General features: G+C 48.0%; 1 protein-coding gene and 1 long non-coding RNA gene across 2 annotated transcripts in view; one reads left to right on the top strand and one right to left on the bottom strand.

Moving 5' to 3' along the window:
• The window catches only part of SPTLC2 (serine palmitoyltransferase long chain base subunit 2), a 98044-nt gene extending 87847 nt beyond the window's left edge, over positions 1-10197 (bottom strand). Inside the window, exon 1 of the mRNA XM_002719571.5 lies at positions 9856-10197. Coding sequence (XP_002719617.2) covers positions 9856-9990 — 135 coding nt within the window. The 5' untranslated portion in view covers positions 9991-10197. The remainder of the gene's footprint in view (positions 1-9855) is intronic.
• Positions 10198-10316: 119 nt separating this feature from the next.
• On the top strand, positions 10317-11306 carry LOC138847227 (uncharacterized). The gene is made up of 2 exons (XR_011384936.1): positions 10317-10591; positions 10937-11306. It is a non-coding gene; the product is annotated as an uncharacterized lncRNA (long non-coding RNA).
• Positions 11307-19389: the final 8083 nt, after the last annotated feature.

Raw genomic sequence — 19389 nt, forward strand, 5'->3', positions numbered from 1 at the left:
AACTGGAGAGTGAACCAGTGGATGGAGGACCTCTCTCTCTCTCTCTGCCTCTCCTTTCTCTGTGTAACTCTGACTTTCAAATAAATAAATAAATCTCTAAAAAGAAAATAAAAGGAAGGGAGGCAGCTGGACTCAAACCAGCACCCATATGGGAACGCCAGCACTGCAGGGGTTGGCTTTACCCGCTATGCCACAGCACTGGCCCAACCTTCTCTCTTTTTCAATCACAGACCCTCCCTTCCTCCCAGGAAAGCAGAATTTTGGATTCATTCCTAGACAAAGTATATAGAAACGTTTCAGATACTAGAGTCAATTTGTTTCCTCCTTCTGTTTCCTGAGCACCTCCTTTCAAACAGCCGGGTCAGGCTGGGCTGAAGGCTCCGTACATGGAGTGCACTGTGAAGACCATGTGTGCCAAGGGTGGGATCCACTGTGTATCTGTTACAGGCCCCTCCCTCTGCAATGGTTTTATCTGTGAGGCCTTGGGAGATCGTGGTTGATTTCAAGTCACCTTTCTACACCAGACCTCCAGCCTCTCCAGAACTTGACAAATGTCCTGTGCTGAAAACTGTGTATGTATTTGGGGCTCTTCTGGAACTCAGAACTCAATCTGTCATGTCAACCCATACAGCTACCATAAGCTCGGACGGGTTTTCTTTCTGTTTGGTGGAGTTCTGCCTATGGCAAGCCCAATTGTCATCAGCTCATGTTCAAACTCTTCAAATACCACAGGAGGAAAAAATGGCCAGCAATTTCAGCTCGCCTAGAAAGGGCTCTCTTGGTTTTGCACTGATAGCTCTTCAATGTCTTTAAAATAACTTTTTTTTTTAAAAGTTGTACTTATTTATCTAAAAGGCAGAGTGACAGGAGAGGGGGTAGGGAGAGAGAGAGAGAGATAACAATCTTCAATCCACTGGTTCATTCTACAAATGCAATACCCCAGAAAGGGCCAGGTGGACATCAGGAGCCAGGAACTCCATTTGGGTCTCCCATGAAGGTGACAGGAACCCAAGTATTTGGGCCATCATCTACTGTCCCCCCACCCCACCCCTGCACATTAGCACGAAGCTGGATTGGAAGTGGAGGACAGACTTGATCCCGGGCACTTGGAAATGGGATTCCAGCACCCCGAGAGCTTAACCTGAAGTACTATAAGACCCCCCCAAACACCCTCGCCTTTTTGAGTAATCTATACAGTTTTACTTAGTTATCACTAAGAAAACAATGGCTTCCCTATCCCTATTAAACCCAATCTGGAGGCAGAAGTCTATCATTTTTTCAGTTTTGGTTGTTAAAATATGACATAAAAAAAAAAGTTGTTCAGACAAGCCAGAAATGATTTCTCTTTAAGGTATCAGTGTGGAGGTAGACAGACAGCCTCAGGTGGGCAGGTGTCTTCCTTACTGTTCTGCCCCCTTCATGAGCACCTGCACCTTCAGCCACAGCTACATTTCAGGCCATGAGAAGGGTAAAGAGAAGTGGAGGGAAAGTAGTTTCTGTTTTAAAGGACATAATACTTCTGTCCCACTCCTATTGGCCATAATTTCATCACATGTCTATCCCCTGGCTACAAGAGAGATCAGGACATATACACTGTAGCTGGGTGGCAATGTGCCACCAAGAACTCAGAGACTCTAACACTAAAGGGAAGATAAGGATAATATCGTCAGGGGCCAGTCAGCAGTATGCCAATGTACGGTATGAAGAGAAGATCCAACGAGAATTTTTTTTCCAAATGGCCAGTTTTCCTTAAGCCTTGAATTAAATAATCCACTGTTTCCCTTTAGTTTGTGGTTTTTCTTACAGTAACAATTGGTCTTGTTTAATGGCTATGAATTTATTGGCTACAATTTGACAAATTTAGCAAATACTGAATTTTGAATTGCGGTCTTCTAGGTTTTTTTTGTGGGGAGGGGTAGAGGGGATCTGTCTTCATGTGTGTTAATGAGAATTTGGAAAGAGGTTACAGTAGGCACTTAAAATCTGATCTCATTCAATATAATAGAGTACCTACTTACAATTTTGAAGCAGGTATCTCTTACCCTAGGTCAGACAGTAAATAGTATTCCAAATGAACAAAACTGATAAAGTTGGTAACTAAAAATTCTTGAAACAGGCATCTGGCCCGACAGTTAAAGACACCCGCACTTCTTATCAGTGTCTGGGCTCAAGACCCAGATCCATTCCTGATTCCAGCTTCCTGTTGATGTACACCCGGGAGGCAGCAAGCGATAACTTCAGTGACCGGGTCCTTCCCACCCACCTAGGAGATCTGAACGGAGTTCCTGGCTCCCAGTTTTGGCCTGGTCCAGCCCTGACCATGTAGGAATTTAGGAAGTGAATCAGTAAATGGAAACCAACTCTTTATGTGTTTGTGTATATCCATCTGCCTCCCTCTCTCTGCCTCTCAAATAAAAACAGGGATAGACATGATACAATGCATGAAGCCACTGCTTGGGAATACCACATCCCTTTACTGAAGAGCTGGTTGGAGTACTGGCTACTCCATTTCTAATCCAGCTTCCTGTTAAGGCAGCATGGCTGGCAGCAGATGATGCATCAAATGCTCGGGCCCCTGCCAACCACATGGAGACCCAGATGGAGTTCCAGGCTCCCGACTTCAGCTTGGCCCAGCCTTGGCTACTGAGGGAATCTGGGAAGTAAACAAGCAGATGGAAGGTCCCTCTGTCTCTCCACTTTCCAAATAAAATGAAATAAATTGTTCTAAAGTGTCCCTGCTTGAAAAAAAAAAAATAGGGCATTTTTGGAAATATACGTTCAGAGTGGGATTTGCACAACGCTCCAAAGTAGTCTAATATGCGTGGCCTGTAGTAGACAGGCTACAATGTTTCAATAAAATTCCAAGAAAAGACCAGCCTCAATAACCAACTTTCTTTTTTAAAAAAAAATTTATTTTTCGGGCTGGCGCCGCAGCTCACTAGGCAGCTCACTAGGCTAATCCTTTGCCTTGCGGCGCCGGCACACCAGGTTCTAGTCCCGGTCGGGGCGCCGGATTCTGTCCCGGTTGCCCCTCTTCCAGGCCAGCTCTCTGCTGTGGCCCGGGAGTGCAGTGGAGGATGGCCCAAGTCCTTGGGCCCTGCACCCCATGGGAGACCAGGAGAAGCACCTGGCTCCTGCCAGTGGATCAGCGCAGTGCGCCGGCCGCAGCGCGCCAGCCGTGTTGGCCATTGGAGGGTGAACCAACGGCAAAAGGAAGACCTTTCTCTATGTCTCTCTCTCTCACTGTCCACTCTGCCTTTCAAAAAAAAAAAAAAAGATTTATTTTTCTGAAAGGCAGAAAGTTACAGAAATGCAGAGGCAGAGAGAGAAAAGTCTTCCATCCACTGGTTCACTCCCCAAATCGCTGTAACAGACAGAGCTGGGCTGATCCAAAGCCAGGAGCTTCTTCTGCGTCTCCCACTGGGTCCTCCTCTTCTGGGTACAGGGGCTCAAGGACTTGGGCCATCCTCTACTGCTTTCCCAGGCCATAGCAGAGAGCTGGATCAGAAGTGGGGCAGCCAGACTCAAACTGGTACCCATATGGGATTCCAGCACTGGAGGTCGCGATTTTACCAGCTACACCACAGTGTCAGCCCCCATAACCAATCCTTAAGAGATGATATCTATTTTCATCTGTAATATCTATTTTTTAAGATTTATTTATTTATTTGAAAGTCAGAGTTACACAGAGAGAGAAGAGGCAGAGAGAGAGAGAGAGAGGTCTTCCATCCAATGGTTCACTACCCAAGTGGCCGCAATGGCTGCAGCTGAGCTGATTTGGAGCCAGGAGCCAAGGGCTTCTTCCGGGTCTTCCTCACGGATGCAGGGACCCAAGGACTTGGGCCATCTTCAACTGCTTTCCCAGGCTATAGCAGATAACTGGATCAGAAGTGGAGCAGCCGGGTCTCGAACCGGCGCCCACATGGGATGCTGGCACTTCAGGCCAGGGTGTTAACCTGCTGAGCACCGGCCCCTGTAATATCCAATTTAAAGTCTCAAAAATTACCAGTAAATTTTGGATCATCAAATCCAGAGGCACAGTAAAGTCAGGCAAAACTGAGCATAACCCAGGTTCACCAACTGCTGACACAGAGCCAGTTCCTTGGGTGATCTGGACTTCAGTCTTCTTATTTATACAACAAGGATGCTGTTTACCTAGCAATGCTCTTGTGAAGATTAGATAAAGAAGTCAGGAGAGGTCCCGGCACAGGCAGGTACTCAATAATCGTTCCTATCACGACCATAATCTGTGTTCTCCTTGCCCAAACATGCTACTTACCCCTCCTTAACGAAACAGCCTATTTCCCTGGGCTTTTCTCACCCCACTTGCTCTTCTCACATCTTCTTTAGCAGCTCCTGTGCGTGCGTGCGTATCTTCTTCCAGGAACTTGATGACTCTCCAGCATCACATCCTTGGCACCTCTTCATCTAGCTTAGTACCCTCACCCCTCTGGCTTATCAACTCCCATGGCTTCTGCTATCACTGATTCCTTAACATCTCCTGAGTTCCTGTTACACATCAGGCACGGCGCAGATAGAAAAGCCTCAAATGTCTGCCTGCTTTAGAGACCTACTAATTAGGCAGCAAGAGGCTCACTTAGAATAATTCAACACCACCCCATTTAACAGGAAAGTACTCTTCGTAAACCTCCACACATTACAAAAACTGTTGAGTACTTTCCCCAAGCTCAGTATGTGCTACTTTGAGTAAAGCTGGACCAATCTCCATGTAGCAGGACGTTGCACTGTATTCAGAAGTCGTCAGGAAGCAACTGACTGATTTACAACCAACCACATTAAAAATGAGCTCCCAACACAGGATTATCTCCATGTTTTATTATTTCTATAATCAAAAGTAATAATTTATGAACAAAAGGAAGGAGTCAGCATTGTGACGCAGGTTAGGCTGTTACCACCTGCAACACAGGAATCCCAAATGAGCACTGGTTCAAGTCCCAGCTGCAGCACTTCTAATCCAGCTCCCTGCTAATGTGTCTGAGAAAGCAGTGGAAAATTGTCCAAGTGCTTGAGCCCCTGCCACCCACATGGCAGACCTAGACAGAGTTCTAGGATCCTGGCTTCCGGCATGGCTCAGCCCTGGCCATTGCAGCCATCTGGGGACTGAACCAGCAGATGGAAGATTTCTCTCTCCCTCTCTCCATTCCTTACCTCCCAGAAATTCTGCCTTTCAAACAAATAAATCCATCTTTTAAAAAAAAAGAAAAGAAAATTAGCTGCCTTGAGCTTCATAGGAGGCCTTGAACATAGTCTTTTTTTTTTTTTTTAAGATTTATTTATTTTACTTGAAAGTCAGAGTTACACAGGGAGAGGAGAGGCAGAGAGAGAGAGGTCTTCCATCCGATGGTTCACTCCCCAATTGGCCGCAATGGCCAGAACTGCGCTGATCCGAAGCCAGGAGCCAGGAGCTTCTTCCGGGTCTCCCAAGTGGGTGCAGGGGCCCAAGCACTTGGGCCATCTTCTACTGCTTTCCCAGGCCATAGCAGAGAGCTGCTAAGTGGAGCAGCCAGGACTTGAACTGGTGCCCATATGGGATGCCGGCACTTTAGGCCAGGGTGTTAACCCACTGAGCCACAGTGCCGGCCCTTGAACATAGTCTTAAAGGCAAAAAACATTAAGATAAATTTTCTGAGAATAAACTGGTCAAGAGCAAAGGGCTTACTTTCTCAGTCACAAACTGCAAATTAGATTATAGAAGCCTTCTTAGAAACTTCAGAAAGCCGCAAGCCATTTATTTAATCAAGCAAGGCACACCCACTCAGAATGTAAACACTGCTCTACCCATCCCTCCTAAATGCCTATCCTGCCAATAAACACTGCTTCTTTCTTTCAAAAATGGGATCTAACTGAATCAGCCGCGAAGGATACCTGGACTCACCTGAAAAGTGAGTGAGTCTGCCTTACTTGAAAATCTAAGTTCTGAAAAACCTATCTTAAGAATCTAACTGCTGCCGGCGCCGCGGCTCACTAGGCTAATCCTCCGCCTAGCGGCGCCGGCACACCGGGTTCTAGTCCCGGTCGGGGCGCCGGATTCTGTCCCGGTTGCCCCTCTTCCAGGCCAGCCCTCTGCTGTGGCCCGGGAGTGCAGTGGAGGATGGCCCAGGTGCTTGGGCCCTGCACCCCATGGGAGACCAGGAAAAGCACCTGGCTCCTGGCTCCTGCCATCGGATCAGCGCGGTGCGCCGGCCGCAGCGCGCCGGCCGCGGCGGCCATTGGAGGGTGAACCAACGGCAAAAGGAAGACCTTTCTCTCTGTCTCTCTCTCTCACTGTCCACTCTGCCTGTCAAAAAAAAAAAAAAAAAAAAAAAAAAAAAAGAATCTAACTGCTTATATATTCCCTAGAATTCTTATTAAAAGGAATTCCTGAGAATCTCAAAGAGCTCTGGAATCTTTCAGATCCAGTTAGTAAAAATTTAAATGTTCTTCCTCCTGGAGTGAAAAAGTATCTGGGGCCCAGTGCTGTGAGGCAGTAGGTTAATCCTCCACCTGTAGCACCGGAATCCCATATGAGCATCGGTTCGAATCCTGGCTGCTCCTCTTCCAATCCAGCTCTCTGCTATGGCCTGAGATAGCAGTAGAAGATGGCCCAAGCAACTGGGCCCCTGCACCTGTGTGGGAGACCCAGAAGACGCTCCTGGCTCCAGACTTTGGATCTGTCCAACTCCTGCTGTTTGCAGCCATTTGGGGAGTGAACCAGTGGATGGAAGACTTTTTTCTCTGTCTCTTCCTCTCACTGTCTGTAACTCTACCTCTCAAATAAATAAATGAAATCTTTAAAAAAAAAAAAGCACTTGAAACAAAAGTCTTGTTCCACAAGTTGTAAGCACTTACTACATTATTTCTGCAACGTCTCAAGGTCTTAGAGACGATTCACTGGCCCTGTAAACCTGAACAGGTATAGTGACCACGCCAACTACTCCTACTACTACCTCTCCTTTCGGTCAACTGCTATCATGTGGAATCACCAGGTACTGTTTCCTCTCGGTGGAAATAAAAGCTAGCAGCTATTCGGTAAAGCACCTTTCATTAGTTACTTGTCTCCTTCTAAGTGCAAGTAGCAGGACCAACACTTTGCTTCTACTTAGCTTGTCATATTACTTAACATAACTTGTGCCCCAATTTCTCCTTCAGACAGCTATTTTAGTAATTAGAAAGTTCTCATTTTTCTAACATCTCATTAAAACTACTCCCAATGGGAAGAAAATCAGGTTCAAAACTGTCTCAAAGGCAGAGAATTCCTTTCCTTTCCTATTTGTTAACTGAGTAAAGTGTGTGTGCAAATCTCAAATATGGTATAAAGAACCGGGAAATCTTTTTAAAAGTACAGTTATCATTGAGTTTTAAAAACAATTACATTTCAGGTACCCCAGAAATGTGGCATTTATTCAATCAAATGGTAAATCCACAGAAAGAAAATACTGGTAGTTAAGATCACTAGCCAATGCAAATCCTCCTGAGGGGTTAGAAAAGGGGCAGAACCCTCCCTCAAGATTGGTTTTCCTGAAGTCCAACAGAAAGACAAAGGGACCGAATTATATAAATCCCTAGAGGTTCCTTCTAATTCTGTCAAGGTTTCCCTAAGGCTAATTGCCACCTTTTACCTCAAATAAAGGCTGATCCTCCTCCCACTCACTGAAGGGCAGAGAGAAAAATTACTGCTTTATTGTTCAGTTGCTACTCCTGTGAAAACTGTGTCTACTGTCATTGTTAAACACTCCCATCAGGGTGTTTCATAACTCCTTCCTCCCACAGCATCTATGGAATCAAACTCTACACCCAAGTCTGAATTGCTGTTTCAGCAGTAAAGTCATCCCTCCAAACCCAGAAACACGCTCAGGAGTGTGAGGGGATCCTACAAGTGCCTAACGCCTCTCTCCTCTTTAAAAGACAGCTGTTGGGATACGCAAGGAAATGAAGTCCCATCTCAACCACATTGTACTCAGTATTTTAATAAAAGTATAACACATCTGTGAGCCTAATGTCTTGTGTGCATTGTGATGGTATAACAGTCAACATTTCACCCAGATTAAAAGAAAACACAAGGACAGGTTGGAGCACTGGCATATCACGTTAGCAAAAAACAACTTTAAAAATGTTCTCAAGATACTCTATTGCACCCGCGAAGTTGCCAACACGTCTTCTGGATTAAGACAAAGAGAGAAAGATTCACAGCAGATATTCCCCTTCCAGGGAGCTGAAGTCTGTTTCAGAAAATCGTGGGAACATTTCTGAGTAGGGGTACTGCAGCCCCCAGGGCATTCTGCCAGGGCTACTCTCCCCAGGGCCACTGAGGTGCTCTGAGTGGAAATTTTCACTAAAGTACGTTCTGAAAAGTCAGCCAGGTATTACCCTTGTGGATTTTTGAATTTCATTTCAGTCATTTGTTACTTCTTCATCTTACTGGCTGGCAACCTCTGAAGAACCACCATGCTTGCAGATGCTAAGCTGTTGAGACTATGGTAGGGAGGAGCCTGATTTACTAGGAAGTCAGAACAGAACTCCTGGGGGCTGCAAAGAGCATTTACACACGTCGCGCCTCTGAGAGCCAACACTTCTCTTGGCTTCATGGTTCTTGTTAAAACCATGCCTCACCCAGTCACCTGCAACGCTGGGAGAATTTTCTAACTCCAACCACAAAACTTCCCTGTTACACTTCACACAACTTTGTCTTATCAGCCATTTAAAACTCTAGGAAAATAAATTCTTCACCACTTAATGACGAGCCAATTCTTCTCATGTCTTCTCTCACCCAATTATCCTTAAAAAGTGAAACCTTTTGAATCCGTGTGTGACTTTGCCTGGACACCTTACAACTTCAGCAGAGGTCAAGGCTCTCTGATCTCTTGCCTCCAACTCTCACTGGTCTCATTATCTCAACATAACCTGGAGAAATGGCTTTATTACCAAACAGGGACAGGCCTGGGGAGGAGGCTGCCAGACACTGAGGTTAGGAAAGCCCAAGTTAGAACCCCATGCAGCCACAACTGCAGGCCACACTCCTGCGGAGGCGCCGAGAGTACTCAAAAAGAGGTGTTTTCTTAATGTCTGACCAAGACATACATATTAAAGGCAGTGGCAGATTATCACAGCACTCCTCCAGCGACCCCGACCTGAATCTTTTGAAGCAGCTCATCACGTCTGCACATTACCTGTCAGTCCAGGGAACTGGAAGGTGCATACTGAATTCAGATCTTTGCAGAATATTTTAGGACCGCCTGAACTTGGTGGATGACTCAGTCCTGGTTAATTAGTACAGAGACTCATCCCGAGTCACCATCAGGTTGAACAGCCCTCTTGCGTGAGCTCGAGGTGGTCAACGCGACCACCTAACTCAGCCCGGAGTCTGGACAGACTAGGAGGCACAGGGCCAGATCCGATGTCTGGCGTGCCGAGGAGCCCAGAAGTGTGGGAAGACACGAGTCTGTTTCCCCCTGGCCCCACCTCCTAACTTTCTTCGCCTCTCCAAGTCCCCAGGCGCGGCTGCAGGGCTCTAAGAGGAGGCAACCACCTCGAGGGTGTGAGGATCGGGACCTGGGCCGGGAGGCGAGGCGCCCTGAAGCGGACCCCAGTGGGGTTCGCGCGGTCATCACCGCACTGCTGGCTGCAGGCGACAGAGGAAGGGACCCGGGGCTCCGAGCACAGCCCAGACCTCCGGGGGGGAGGGGAGGACCTTCAAGCGACGAGCGGTGGAGAGCCCGGACGCCGCCCTTGAGCCGCCAGCCCCGGGAGGCCCGGTCAGCGCCCGGACACCGCCGCCAGCACACCTGAGCCGCGCCCGGGCGCCGGCTCGCGGGGCCCCGGCCCACTGCCCCGTCCGCTCGGTCCCATCCATCGTACCTGGCCGGCGGCGGCAGCGGCGGCGGCGACAGCGGCGCTGCTCCTCACGTACCCGTTCCGTACTTCCCCGTTCGCCACGCAGCCGTTCGCCCGCACCGGGCGGCGGCAGCAGCAGCCTCCGGGCCCCGGCCGCATCGTCCCAGCAGCACCAGGCGCAAGGCAAGATCTGTGGGAGGCGGCAGCGGCTGCGGCGGCTCCAAGTCCCGCTCCGCACCCCACCCACCTCCCCGAAACCGGAAATGGCTGCAGCACCGCCACCAATTCCCGGCCGGGCCGTCACGCGGGGGCGGGGCCGACTCTCCCGAGGACCCGACTCGCCCAAGGCCCGGCAGAGGAGAGGGGAGAGCAGGGGCGGGGACGTGCCGAGGACGGACGTGGGCCTGAGGAGCTCTGGCCAATCTGTTGGGGGAGGAGGCGGACCCCATGCTGCGGCCTGGCCAATCACGGGCGAGAGCAACGCAGCTCGCCGGAGTAGAGGGGGCTTCTCTAGACGGACCCGTGGGCCTGGCACCTGATTGGATGCCCTAGCCAGGTCGTGAGGAGGACTTGGCTTCTTAATGGTCGGAACTGAAGGGTGGGCGGAGGCCATGAAGAAGCGGCCAATTAGAGTGTGAGCGAAGAAAGGGGGCCGAGCCTTCGTCTCCAGAGCGGGTTCCCGGGTTCACGCGGACTTCTGGCGCCCTCTCTGCCCTTGCCTCGCGGGAGGTTCTCCGCGTTGACTCCCAGCCCAAGACAGGTAGCTCGTTTATTTAATTAGCGAATTCCTCTGGGGTATTTATAGAATGCCCTTTTTGACAGTCTCGCCGCGCTTGGGCTGGCGCCACCCGTGAGCACGTTTAAGGGATAATTCCGATGTACCTTCCTGTGCCCTTCACGTTTGTCCCTGTCGGGGTTTCCTGTGCGGTTTCCTTTAGAGACTTTCTTTGAAAGTCAGGAAACCTAAGCCAGTTCCAATTCTGCCAATAACTGGAAATTAGAACCCGATCTCTAGCCACTTGAAGAGCCAGATTTTTTTTTAAGGTTTTTGTTTGTTTGTTTTTGTTTGTTTGTTTGTTTGTTTGTTTTTGGAAGAGAATTACAGAGAGAGATGGAGACAGAGAGAGGGGTCTTCCATCCGCTGGTTCACTCCCCAGATGGCTACAACGGCCGGAGCTGCGCCGATCCAAAGCCAGGAGCCAGGTGCTTCTTCCGGGTCTACCACGCGGGTGCCGGGGCCCAAGGACCTGGGCCATCTTCCACTGCTTTCCCAGGCCATATCAGGAAGCTGGATCGGAAGAGGAGCAGCCGGGACTAGAACCGGCACCCATACGGGATGCCAGTACTGCAGCCCCAAGAGCTACAATGGCATTAACACGTCCTGCTTCATTAACTTCTTGCAAGAATTATATTAATACAGCATGATGCCTCTGTCATAATACCTGGAGCTTAATAAATATTTTCTCACCCTTTTAGTCCCTTCTTCCCAGAGTGTACGCTGCAGCAAGAGATGTTGGGTTATCCATTAAGACTTCAGTGTAAGGGCTGGGTGTTTCGCCGAGTGGTTTAAGTCGCCAACTGGAACACCTGTATCCCTTATTAGAGTGCCTGGTTGGAGTCCTGGCTACTCCACGTTCCAGTCCAGCTTTCTGCCAGTGCCCATCCCTGGAAGGCAGCAGATGATGGCTCAAATACTTGGTTTCCTGCCACAGGTGACCCAAATGGCATTCCAGGCTCCCAGCTTCAGCCTGGCCCAACCCTGTGGTTGTTGTAGGCATTTAGGGAGTGAATCAGTGGAGGGAAAAACCTCTCGCCTTCTCTTCTGTCTCTCTAACTTTCAAATAAGATAAAAATAATTAAACGTAAAGAGAGATAACCCTGTCACAGTTGAGTATGAACCATGTTTGCATCCTGGCTGAGCCACTTACTGGCTGAGTGAACTCTGTATGTCTTCATCTATTCGTGAGAATAATAGTTGTCCTGAGGGTTTGACGAATTAACATACGTAATGAGTGTTCAACAGGACCTGGCAATTAGTAAGCGTTCATTAAGTGTTCGTTATTATTAATTGCTGAATGCACCCATGGAAGTCCCTGCCATCTTCCCCCACCCTGCAGGAGTTTTAGAAAGGGGTACAAGGTATCAATTTTTGCATGATTTAGGGGCTGAAGGGCACATAGCCTGCTTGGGTCAACAAGCCACAGAGTGAAAGTAAGTCGGTATGGATGAGGCTAAAAGAAAAAGAGGCTGTGTCTCATGGAGCTTTCTTCTAATGGCAGACAAGAAGTACACGTACACAAAAAGGAACAAGAAAAGGCCACAGGAGCTCCACAAGGAGGTGGATGAGTGAAGTCAGCTTGCCATAGGGGTAGTTTTTGGGGCAAGAATCTGGTTGGAAGCAAGGCTAAGGGATTTAAGTGAAGCTTAGACAGGAGGCTAAATGAGTGTGGAGACGGCTTGGGAGGAAGATAGGATCTTGAGAGATGAGACCCTTAGAGAGCTGGAAATGAGGAGGGAAGAGGGAATGTTCTGGAAGGACTTTCAGAGGCTCAGGTAGAGCAGGTGGGAAGGAGCCAAGCCTGACCTGCAGTCGGAGTGGCTGAGTCTGTGGGATTGGAGGAATCCTGTTAGCCCATCTCCCGCTCCCGAGGGCAGGATACCAGCTCCTGTCTTGTTCTGCCACTTAGTCACTATGTGTGGTCATGCAAACTTAGCCCTGGTTTCCTCACTCCTCTTACAAAGTTAATACCTCACAAGGCTTTTGTGAGCATCAGTGATACAATACATGAATGCCTTGACCACTTCACACCTCATTGCTAAATCAGAAAACGATGCTGCAGTGGGCAGTGAGAAACACCCCAAGTTCCACGTCAACAGAAAAACACCCCTTGCACATGCACCAGTTGCCACATCATCATTTTAAGGAGTTCATATGCAAAGTTCTCTGCTGTGCACCAGGAATACAACTCTTCCTTCAAGACTGCTCAAACTGTTGTGGGGTCGGGGGATATTTGTTTTTTTAACTCCAGACTTGTCCAAACAAGAATTAGTGCTGATACAAATAAGATGCACAATGTGATAAAGTGTGTTTAAAAGATGGAAAAGTGAACACACACACACACACACACACGTGAGCATGGGTTGTCCTGCACAGAGAATCACCCATCATGAGTGGGCAGGGGGCCAAAAGATTTTCCTGAAAGCAGAAGGGGGGGGGCAGGAAAAACACGTGGAACCCTCCCTAGTCATAGTCTCCAACAGAAGAGAGATCCCCCAGCTCCAGTTTTTGGTCTCCCTTATGAGGCTGGGGCAGTGCCTCTCCATGTGTGAAGCTACCTGAGAAGTATACAGCACCTCCACAAGTCCCATATGGAATGGAGCTCAATATCTATATTTTCATGATGTCTTTCCTCCAGTCCCCTGATGAATCAGATGTATACCAGGAAAGGGGACATTTTGATTGAGAACTAGGAGGGTGTAATTACATATGGGGGCTTGTGACTTCCAGCTCATCAGACCTACCTAGCTGCCTGCCTAGCCCATGTCAAAACCACTTCAACGGTGAAGACTTCCTTGATCTCTAGCCTCCCAGCAAAATTAATTGCTTTCTGCACTGTCCACTTTATACACACCTGTATTAGCATGTGTTACATTATACTGGAATTCCCTAATTTTGTGGGGATTTATTTTATTTGATAGAGACAGAAAGAGGGAGAAGAGAGATCTTTGATCCACTGGTTCACTCCCCAAATAGTCAGGAGCTTCATCTCAGTCTCCCACATGGATGCAGGGGCCCAAGCACTTGGGCTATCCTCCGCTGCTTTCCCGGGCACATTAGCAGGGAGCTGGATGAGAACTGGAGCAGTCAGCACCCAAATGAGAAGCAAGTGGTAGCTTAACCCACTGTGCCACAATGCTGGCCCCTGGACTTCTCTATTTTGAAAGGGAGGTTACACAGTGCTTAGAAGCAAGTGCTCCACAGGCAGACATACCAGGTAAAGACCCTGCTCCAGCACCTAGAAAGCTTGTGACTTAGGCAAAGATGCATAACATCTCTTTGGACCCGGTTTCTTCATCTATAATATGGGGCATTCCTCACAGAAAAACATTTGGGGCCGGCGTTGTGGCATAGTGGGTAAAGCTGCTGCCTGCAGTGCTGGTATCCTATGTGGGCATCGGTTCAAGTCCCGGCTGCTCCACTTCCAGTCCAGTTCTCTGCTATGACCAGGGAAAGCAGCAGAAGATGGCCCAAGTCCTTGGGTCCCTGCACCCGCATGGGAGACCCAGAAGAAGCTCCTGGCTCCTAGCTTTGGATCAGCACAGCTCTGGCTGTTGCAGCCAATTAGGGAGTGAACCAGTGGATGGAAGACTTCTTTCTTTCTGCTTCTCTCTGTGTAACTCTGACTTTCAAATAAATAAATCTTAAAAAAAAAATTTTAGCACCAGGTACCATTATATTATATGCAATGAGTGTTGGCAATTATTAGCTGAATAAGGAAATAATTTGTTAAATGAATGACTTATTAGATACATTTATATGGACAACTAAATAGAGAGCAAGCTTTTTGAGTTCAGGTGATTATCTAATTCATCCCTGGGTTCTTAGCACTTAATGCATGCCTGGCATATTGAAATGCTTAGTAAGTGATAAATGAATACATGGATGAATGAATAAATTAAAACCTGGCCCTGTCTCCGGGGAGTCTTCTATCACATGTGTACATTAGGGTTGGTTTTGTTGTAGATATCGTAAGCCAATATTAGAATCAAGAAAGGTACATTTATTGGAATTCTCTAAGGACAGAGAAAGGTAGGACTCAGGACAAATCCCAGACCTCAGCAGCAGAAAATTATAGCCCTTCCTCCTACACCAAACCACTTCTGATGCTTTCCTCTCAGCAACCTGTAACTTTCCCTAGGTCAAATTTCTTATCTCAAACAAGAGCAATCAGATTGGCCTGGTTTGGGGTGCGATGACCAGATGGCCAGAGCACAGGGTCAAGCTGAAGAAGGTGAAGAATCAGATACAGAAAAGAAAGACTCATTGCAGAAAAGGGCAGAATAAGCCTGCAGTGTCGACTACAAGGAGACAGAATCTGGGAATGCAAAGGACAAATAAGCTTGGAATGAATGTTAAAGGAGGAGCTTTCCAGTATGGTGTTTTTAAAAGGGCTGGGCAGGGATTTCTGCCTAGGAAAAGAAATGAAGTGAAAGAAAGCAGGCTATTTAGCTGGAGGGGTTGCAGGCTTGCACTCTCAGATAGGGCTCTTGGTTGCACGCAGCACAAGTCAACACTGGTCGACTTGGAAGGGAGTTCCCTGGAAAGTTATTGGCAGCTCAGAGACAACTGAAAGCTGGAGGACCAGGTTTAAACCAAGTCAGGAGCCAGGGGCAGGCATTTGGCCTAGAGGTGACTATGCCCACTTCCCATAGTACAGTACTTGGATCTGATGTCCCGCTCTGGCTCCTGACCCCTGCTTCCTGCTAATTCAGACCTTGGAAGGCAGCAGGTGAGGGCTCAAATGATTGGATTCCTGCCACCCACATGGAAAACCCAGATTGAGTTCCTCATTTTGGCCTGGTCCAGTCCTGTTGGGGGCATCTGGGGAGTGAACCAGTGGATATAAGCATTGTGTGTGTGTGTGTGTGTGTGTGTCTGCCTCTCAAATATATATTCACATACTTCACACACATACACAAAAAGAAGAAGGAAAGAGGAAAAGTCAGGAGTCAGGGGAGCTCCAGAGAGCCAAGCAGCAAAGATTTCTGGCAAAAAAAAAAAAAATCTACAAATTTAGTGAGCACACCACTGTAAAAACAAAACAACAAAAAACAAACCAACCTTCAACCAGTCCTTCCATTCTTGGAACACTGGATCAAGAGCCACGTCCTGGAGGGAACCTTCGATTAGTTGAGTTTAGATCACATTGGTTCAATCAGGTGCAGACAGAAGATGGGGTTCCCTTACCTTTCATGGTGGAGGTGCTTCCCCAAGATTCACCCTCCCAAGAAGAGGACACTCAGTGAGGAGAGATGATTTCTTGAAAGGAACTTGGATCTGATAGTAAAAGGGAATGGACACTGGGCAAGCAAAAAGACTCATGTCCACTGTATCGGTTAAGACTGCAGAGAGGGGTGGGCGTTGCAGCACAGAGAGTTAAGTTGCTGCTTCGGATACCCACATCCCGTACCAGAGCACCTGGAATCTAGCGCAGCCTCAGCTTCCGCTCCAGCTCACTGGTAATGTGTCTGAGAGACAGGCAGATGAATCTCAGATACTTGGTCCTGCCACCCACGGACCCGGATGGAGTTCCTGACTCTAGTTAGGCCTGGCCCACTCATGGCTGTTGCAGGCTTTTGGAGAGTGCACCAGCAGATGAGAAATTTTTTCCAGTATAAATAAAATGAAGGGGGGAGGGTACTGCAGAAGAACCACTAGGTAGAAAAGGTCTTAAGAGCTGTAACCTGCTCCATACAAACCCACAGTTAGATAGTTCAGAGCTTTATCTGATCCTGACCCTGAGGGCATCGCTTGGTTTTCCCTTTCCAACTTTTCATGCTTCATTCATTCATTCATTTACCTATCTGGCCAGTCACTCAACAAGTAATTTTTGCTGGGCATCACCTTAGGTACCATAAATGCAATGGTAGGCAGAAAGAAACATGGTCTCTGCCCTCGTGGAGTTTTCAGTCCTGGTTTATAAGACATAAGTCTGGCCAGCGCCGCAGCTCACTAAGCTAATCCTCTGCCTTACGGCGCCGGCACACCGGGTTCTAGTCCCGGTCAGGGCGCCGGATTCTGTCCCGGTTGCCCCTCTTCCAGGCCAGCTCTCTGCTGTGGCCAGGGAGTGCAGTGGAGGATGGCCCAAGTACTTGGGCCCTGCACCCTATGGGAGACCAGGAGAAGCACCTGGCTCCTGCCATCGGATTAGCGTGGTGCACCGGCCACAGTGCACCGGCCGTGTTGGCCATTGGAGGGTGAACCAACGGCAAAGGAAGACCTTTCTCTCTGTCTCTCTCTCTCACTGTCCATTCTGCCTGTCAAAAAATAAATAAATAAAAAATAAAAAGACATAAGTCTGCTCTTTCCCTGTTCATTATCCCTATGCAAATACAATTAGTGAAAGAGATTCCTTCTTTCTTAGAGTTTCTGGCTGGTTTTGCTGAAAAATCTTGGATAATGTTTTTGAACTAATTGGCATCCATAAAACTAGGCAGGCCAAGGGACAGGAATTTAGGATTACCTTTTTATCAGGAAGCCTCAGCCATTTAAAGGAATGATTGCCCACAAATATGAAGCTTTAGGAGGAATAATGGATCCTGATTACACACCTATGTGGTGACAGTTGACCCTCCAGTAGAATGATCTTAATCTCTAACAAGGCATTTGCAATAGGAGCTCAGAGATAAGACAGATGACTGCTCCAGGAATGGATGGCAAGAGCCTGTGTCTCAGTGCCAGCCTCTGGCCTTGTGTTTCCTCTGCTCTGGAAGGAACGTGGGGGATTCCTACTCAACTGCCACACCCCACACTGCCACCCTGCACTTCCTGTGGTTGCCATGCAGCTGGATGTTGCAATCGTCTGGGGTTCTGTTTCAGGAAGTAGACTTTTGTTTCTGGCTCCAGGAAGAGGAGAACGGGTGGTGCCCATGATGTTTATGATAATGGTAGTGTTCATCAAGGCTCTGAGTTGCAAGTTTTGAAACTGAATTCAAACTTGATTAAGAAGATTTCATGGCAGAGACTTACAGGCTTATGTAACCGGAAAGATTAGGGTAGACCTGCCTAGATCCAGGTGCTCAACAGTATTGTCAGGAAGCTGTCTCCATTGTTGGCTCAGCGTCCCTGAGTTGGCTGTATTCCCAGAAAGGCTGTCACCATGTGGTGGCAAGGATGATTTGTGGCAGGCCAGCTTCTGTTCCACCAGCTGAGATGGTGCTTCTTGTCTGCAGTCCCAGCGAGATTCTCAGGTGGACACCCATTGGCCGGGCGTGGAGCACGGGCCTCTGGCAGATGGTAATCGATTGGCCAGGCCTGAGTCTTGTGAACCACTCCCCCAGTTCTGAGCCATAGGTTCTGAGAATGAGAGACCAATGGTTTCCTACCTGGAAGAGACAGGTGCTGTTACAAGAAACAAAAGGGCATTGGGCAGGCATAAACGATAGATGTCTATTCTCCAGATCATTTTGAAAACTGTAATAGTCAGATGCAGGAAGTCAGAATGCCTAGAAGATTCTCAACATTTTTTTTACAAAATGTTACCAAAAATACTGGTTTTACATTCTCTCACCTCCCCAAATCTGACGTCCACAATCAAACCGTTCTTATAGTAACTGTGTGTTCACTCAGCTGCTGAAAGTGACAGATATCATCACCTTCAACAAACCATCATTCTAAAGCCATTAGTAAACAATCTTTGTTTATGTACCTGTGCAAGAAAAACAGAAAAAAATTGTTCAAGTCCTTGGGCACCTGCCACCCATGTAGAAGACCTAGATGAAGTTGCTGGCCTAACCCTGGCTGTTGTGGCCATGGAGGGAGTGAACCAGCAGTTGGCAGATGTCTCTGTCTCTATCTTTCCCCCTCTCTCTCTGTAACTCTGCCTTTCAAATAAATAAAATAAATCTTTAAAAAAGAAAAAAAATATAAATACTGACTCTACAGACTAAGAATTTACTCTCTAATGGAGCATCAGTGATGACAAAGGAGTTCGCCACAACCACACTGGCTCTGAATATGTCAGATATTGCCAGTTTAAAGTGACGTGAATTGGGGCCAGCATTGTGGAGCATTGGCTTAAGCCACTGCTTACAACATCAGCTTCCCATATCAGAATACCAGTTTGAGTCCCAGCTACTGTGTACTAGATGCAGCTTCCTGCTAATCCATCTGGGAACGGAGCAAAAGATGGCCCAAGTTCTTGGACCCCTGCCACCCATGTAGGAGACTTGGATGGAGTTCTTGGCTGCTGGCTTTGGCCTGGCCCAGACTTGGCTGTTGTGGCCATTTTGGGAGTTGGCCAGCGGATGGAAAATATCTTTCTCTCTTTCTCTCTCCCTCCCTTCCTCCTTCTCTGTTGCACTGCCTTTCATATTAAAAAAAAAAAAAGTAAAATGACATGACATTGAGTTGTACTGTATGTAAGGTATACCTCAATAAAAAATAATTTTTAAAAAAGACATGAAGGCCAGCGCCGTGGCTCAATAGGCTAATCCTCCACCTAGCAGCGCTGGCACACCGGGTTCTAGTCTCAGTCGGGGCACCGGATTCTTTCCTGGTTGCCCTTCTTCCTGGCCAGCTCTCTGATGTGGCCAGGGAAGGCAGTGGAGGATGGCCCAAGTGCTTGGGCCCTGCACCCATGGGAGACCAGGAGAAGTACCTGGCTCCTGCCTTCGGATTAGTGCAGTGCACCGGCCGCAGCACACCAGCCGTGGCAGACCTTTCTCTCTGTCTCTCTCTCTCACTATCCACTCACTCTGCCTGTAAAAAAAAAAAAAAAAAAAGACATGAATAAGGCATCACATTTGTTCCTAGGCAGTGTGCATTCCGTGGAGTGA

This window comes from Oryctolagus cuniculus, chromosome 20 (genome assembly GCF_964237555.1).
Source record: "Oryctolagus cuniculus chromosome 20, mOryCun1.1, whole genome shotgun sequence".
Lineage (NCBI taxonomy): Eukaryota > Metazoa > Chordata > Mammalia > Lagomorpha > Leporidae > Oryctolagus > Oryctolagus cuniculus.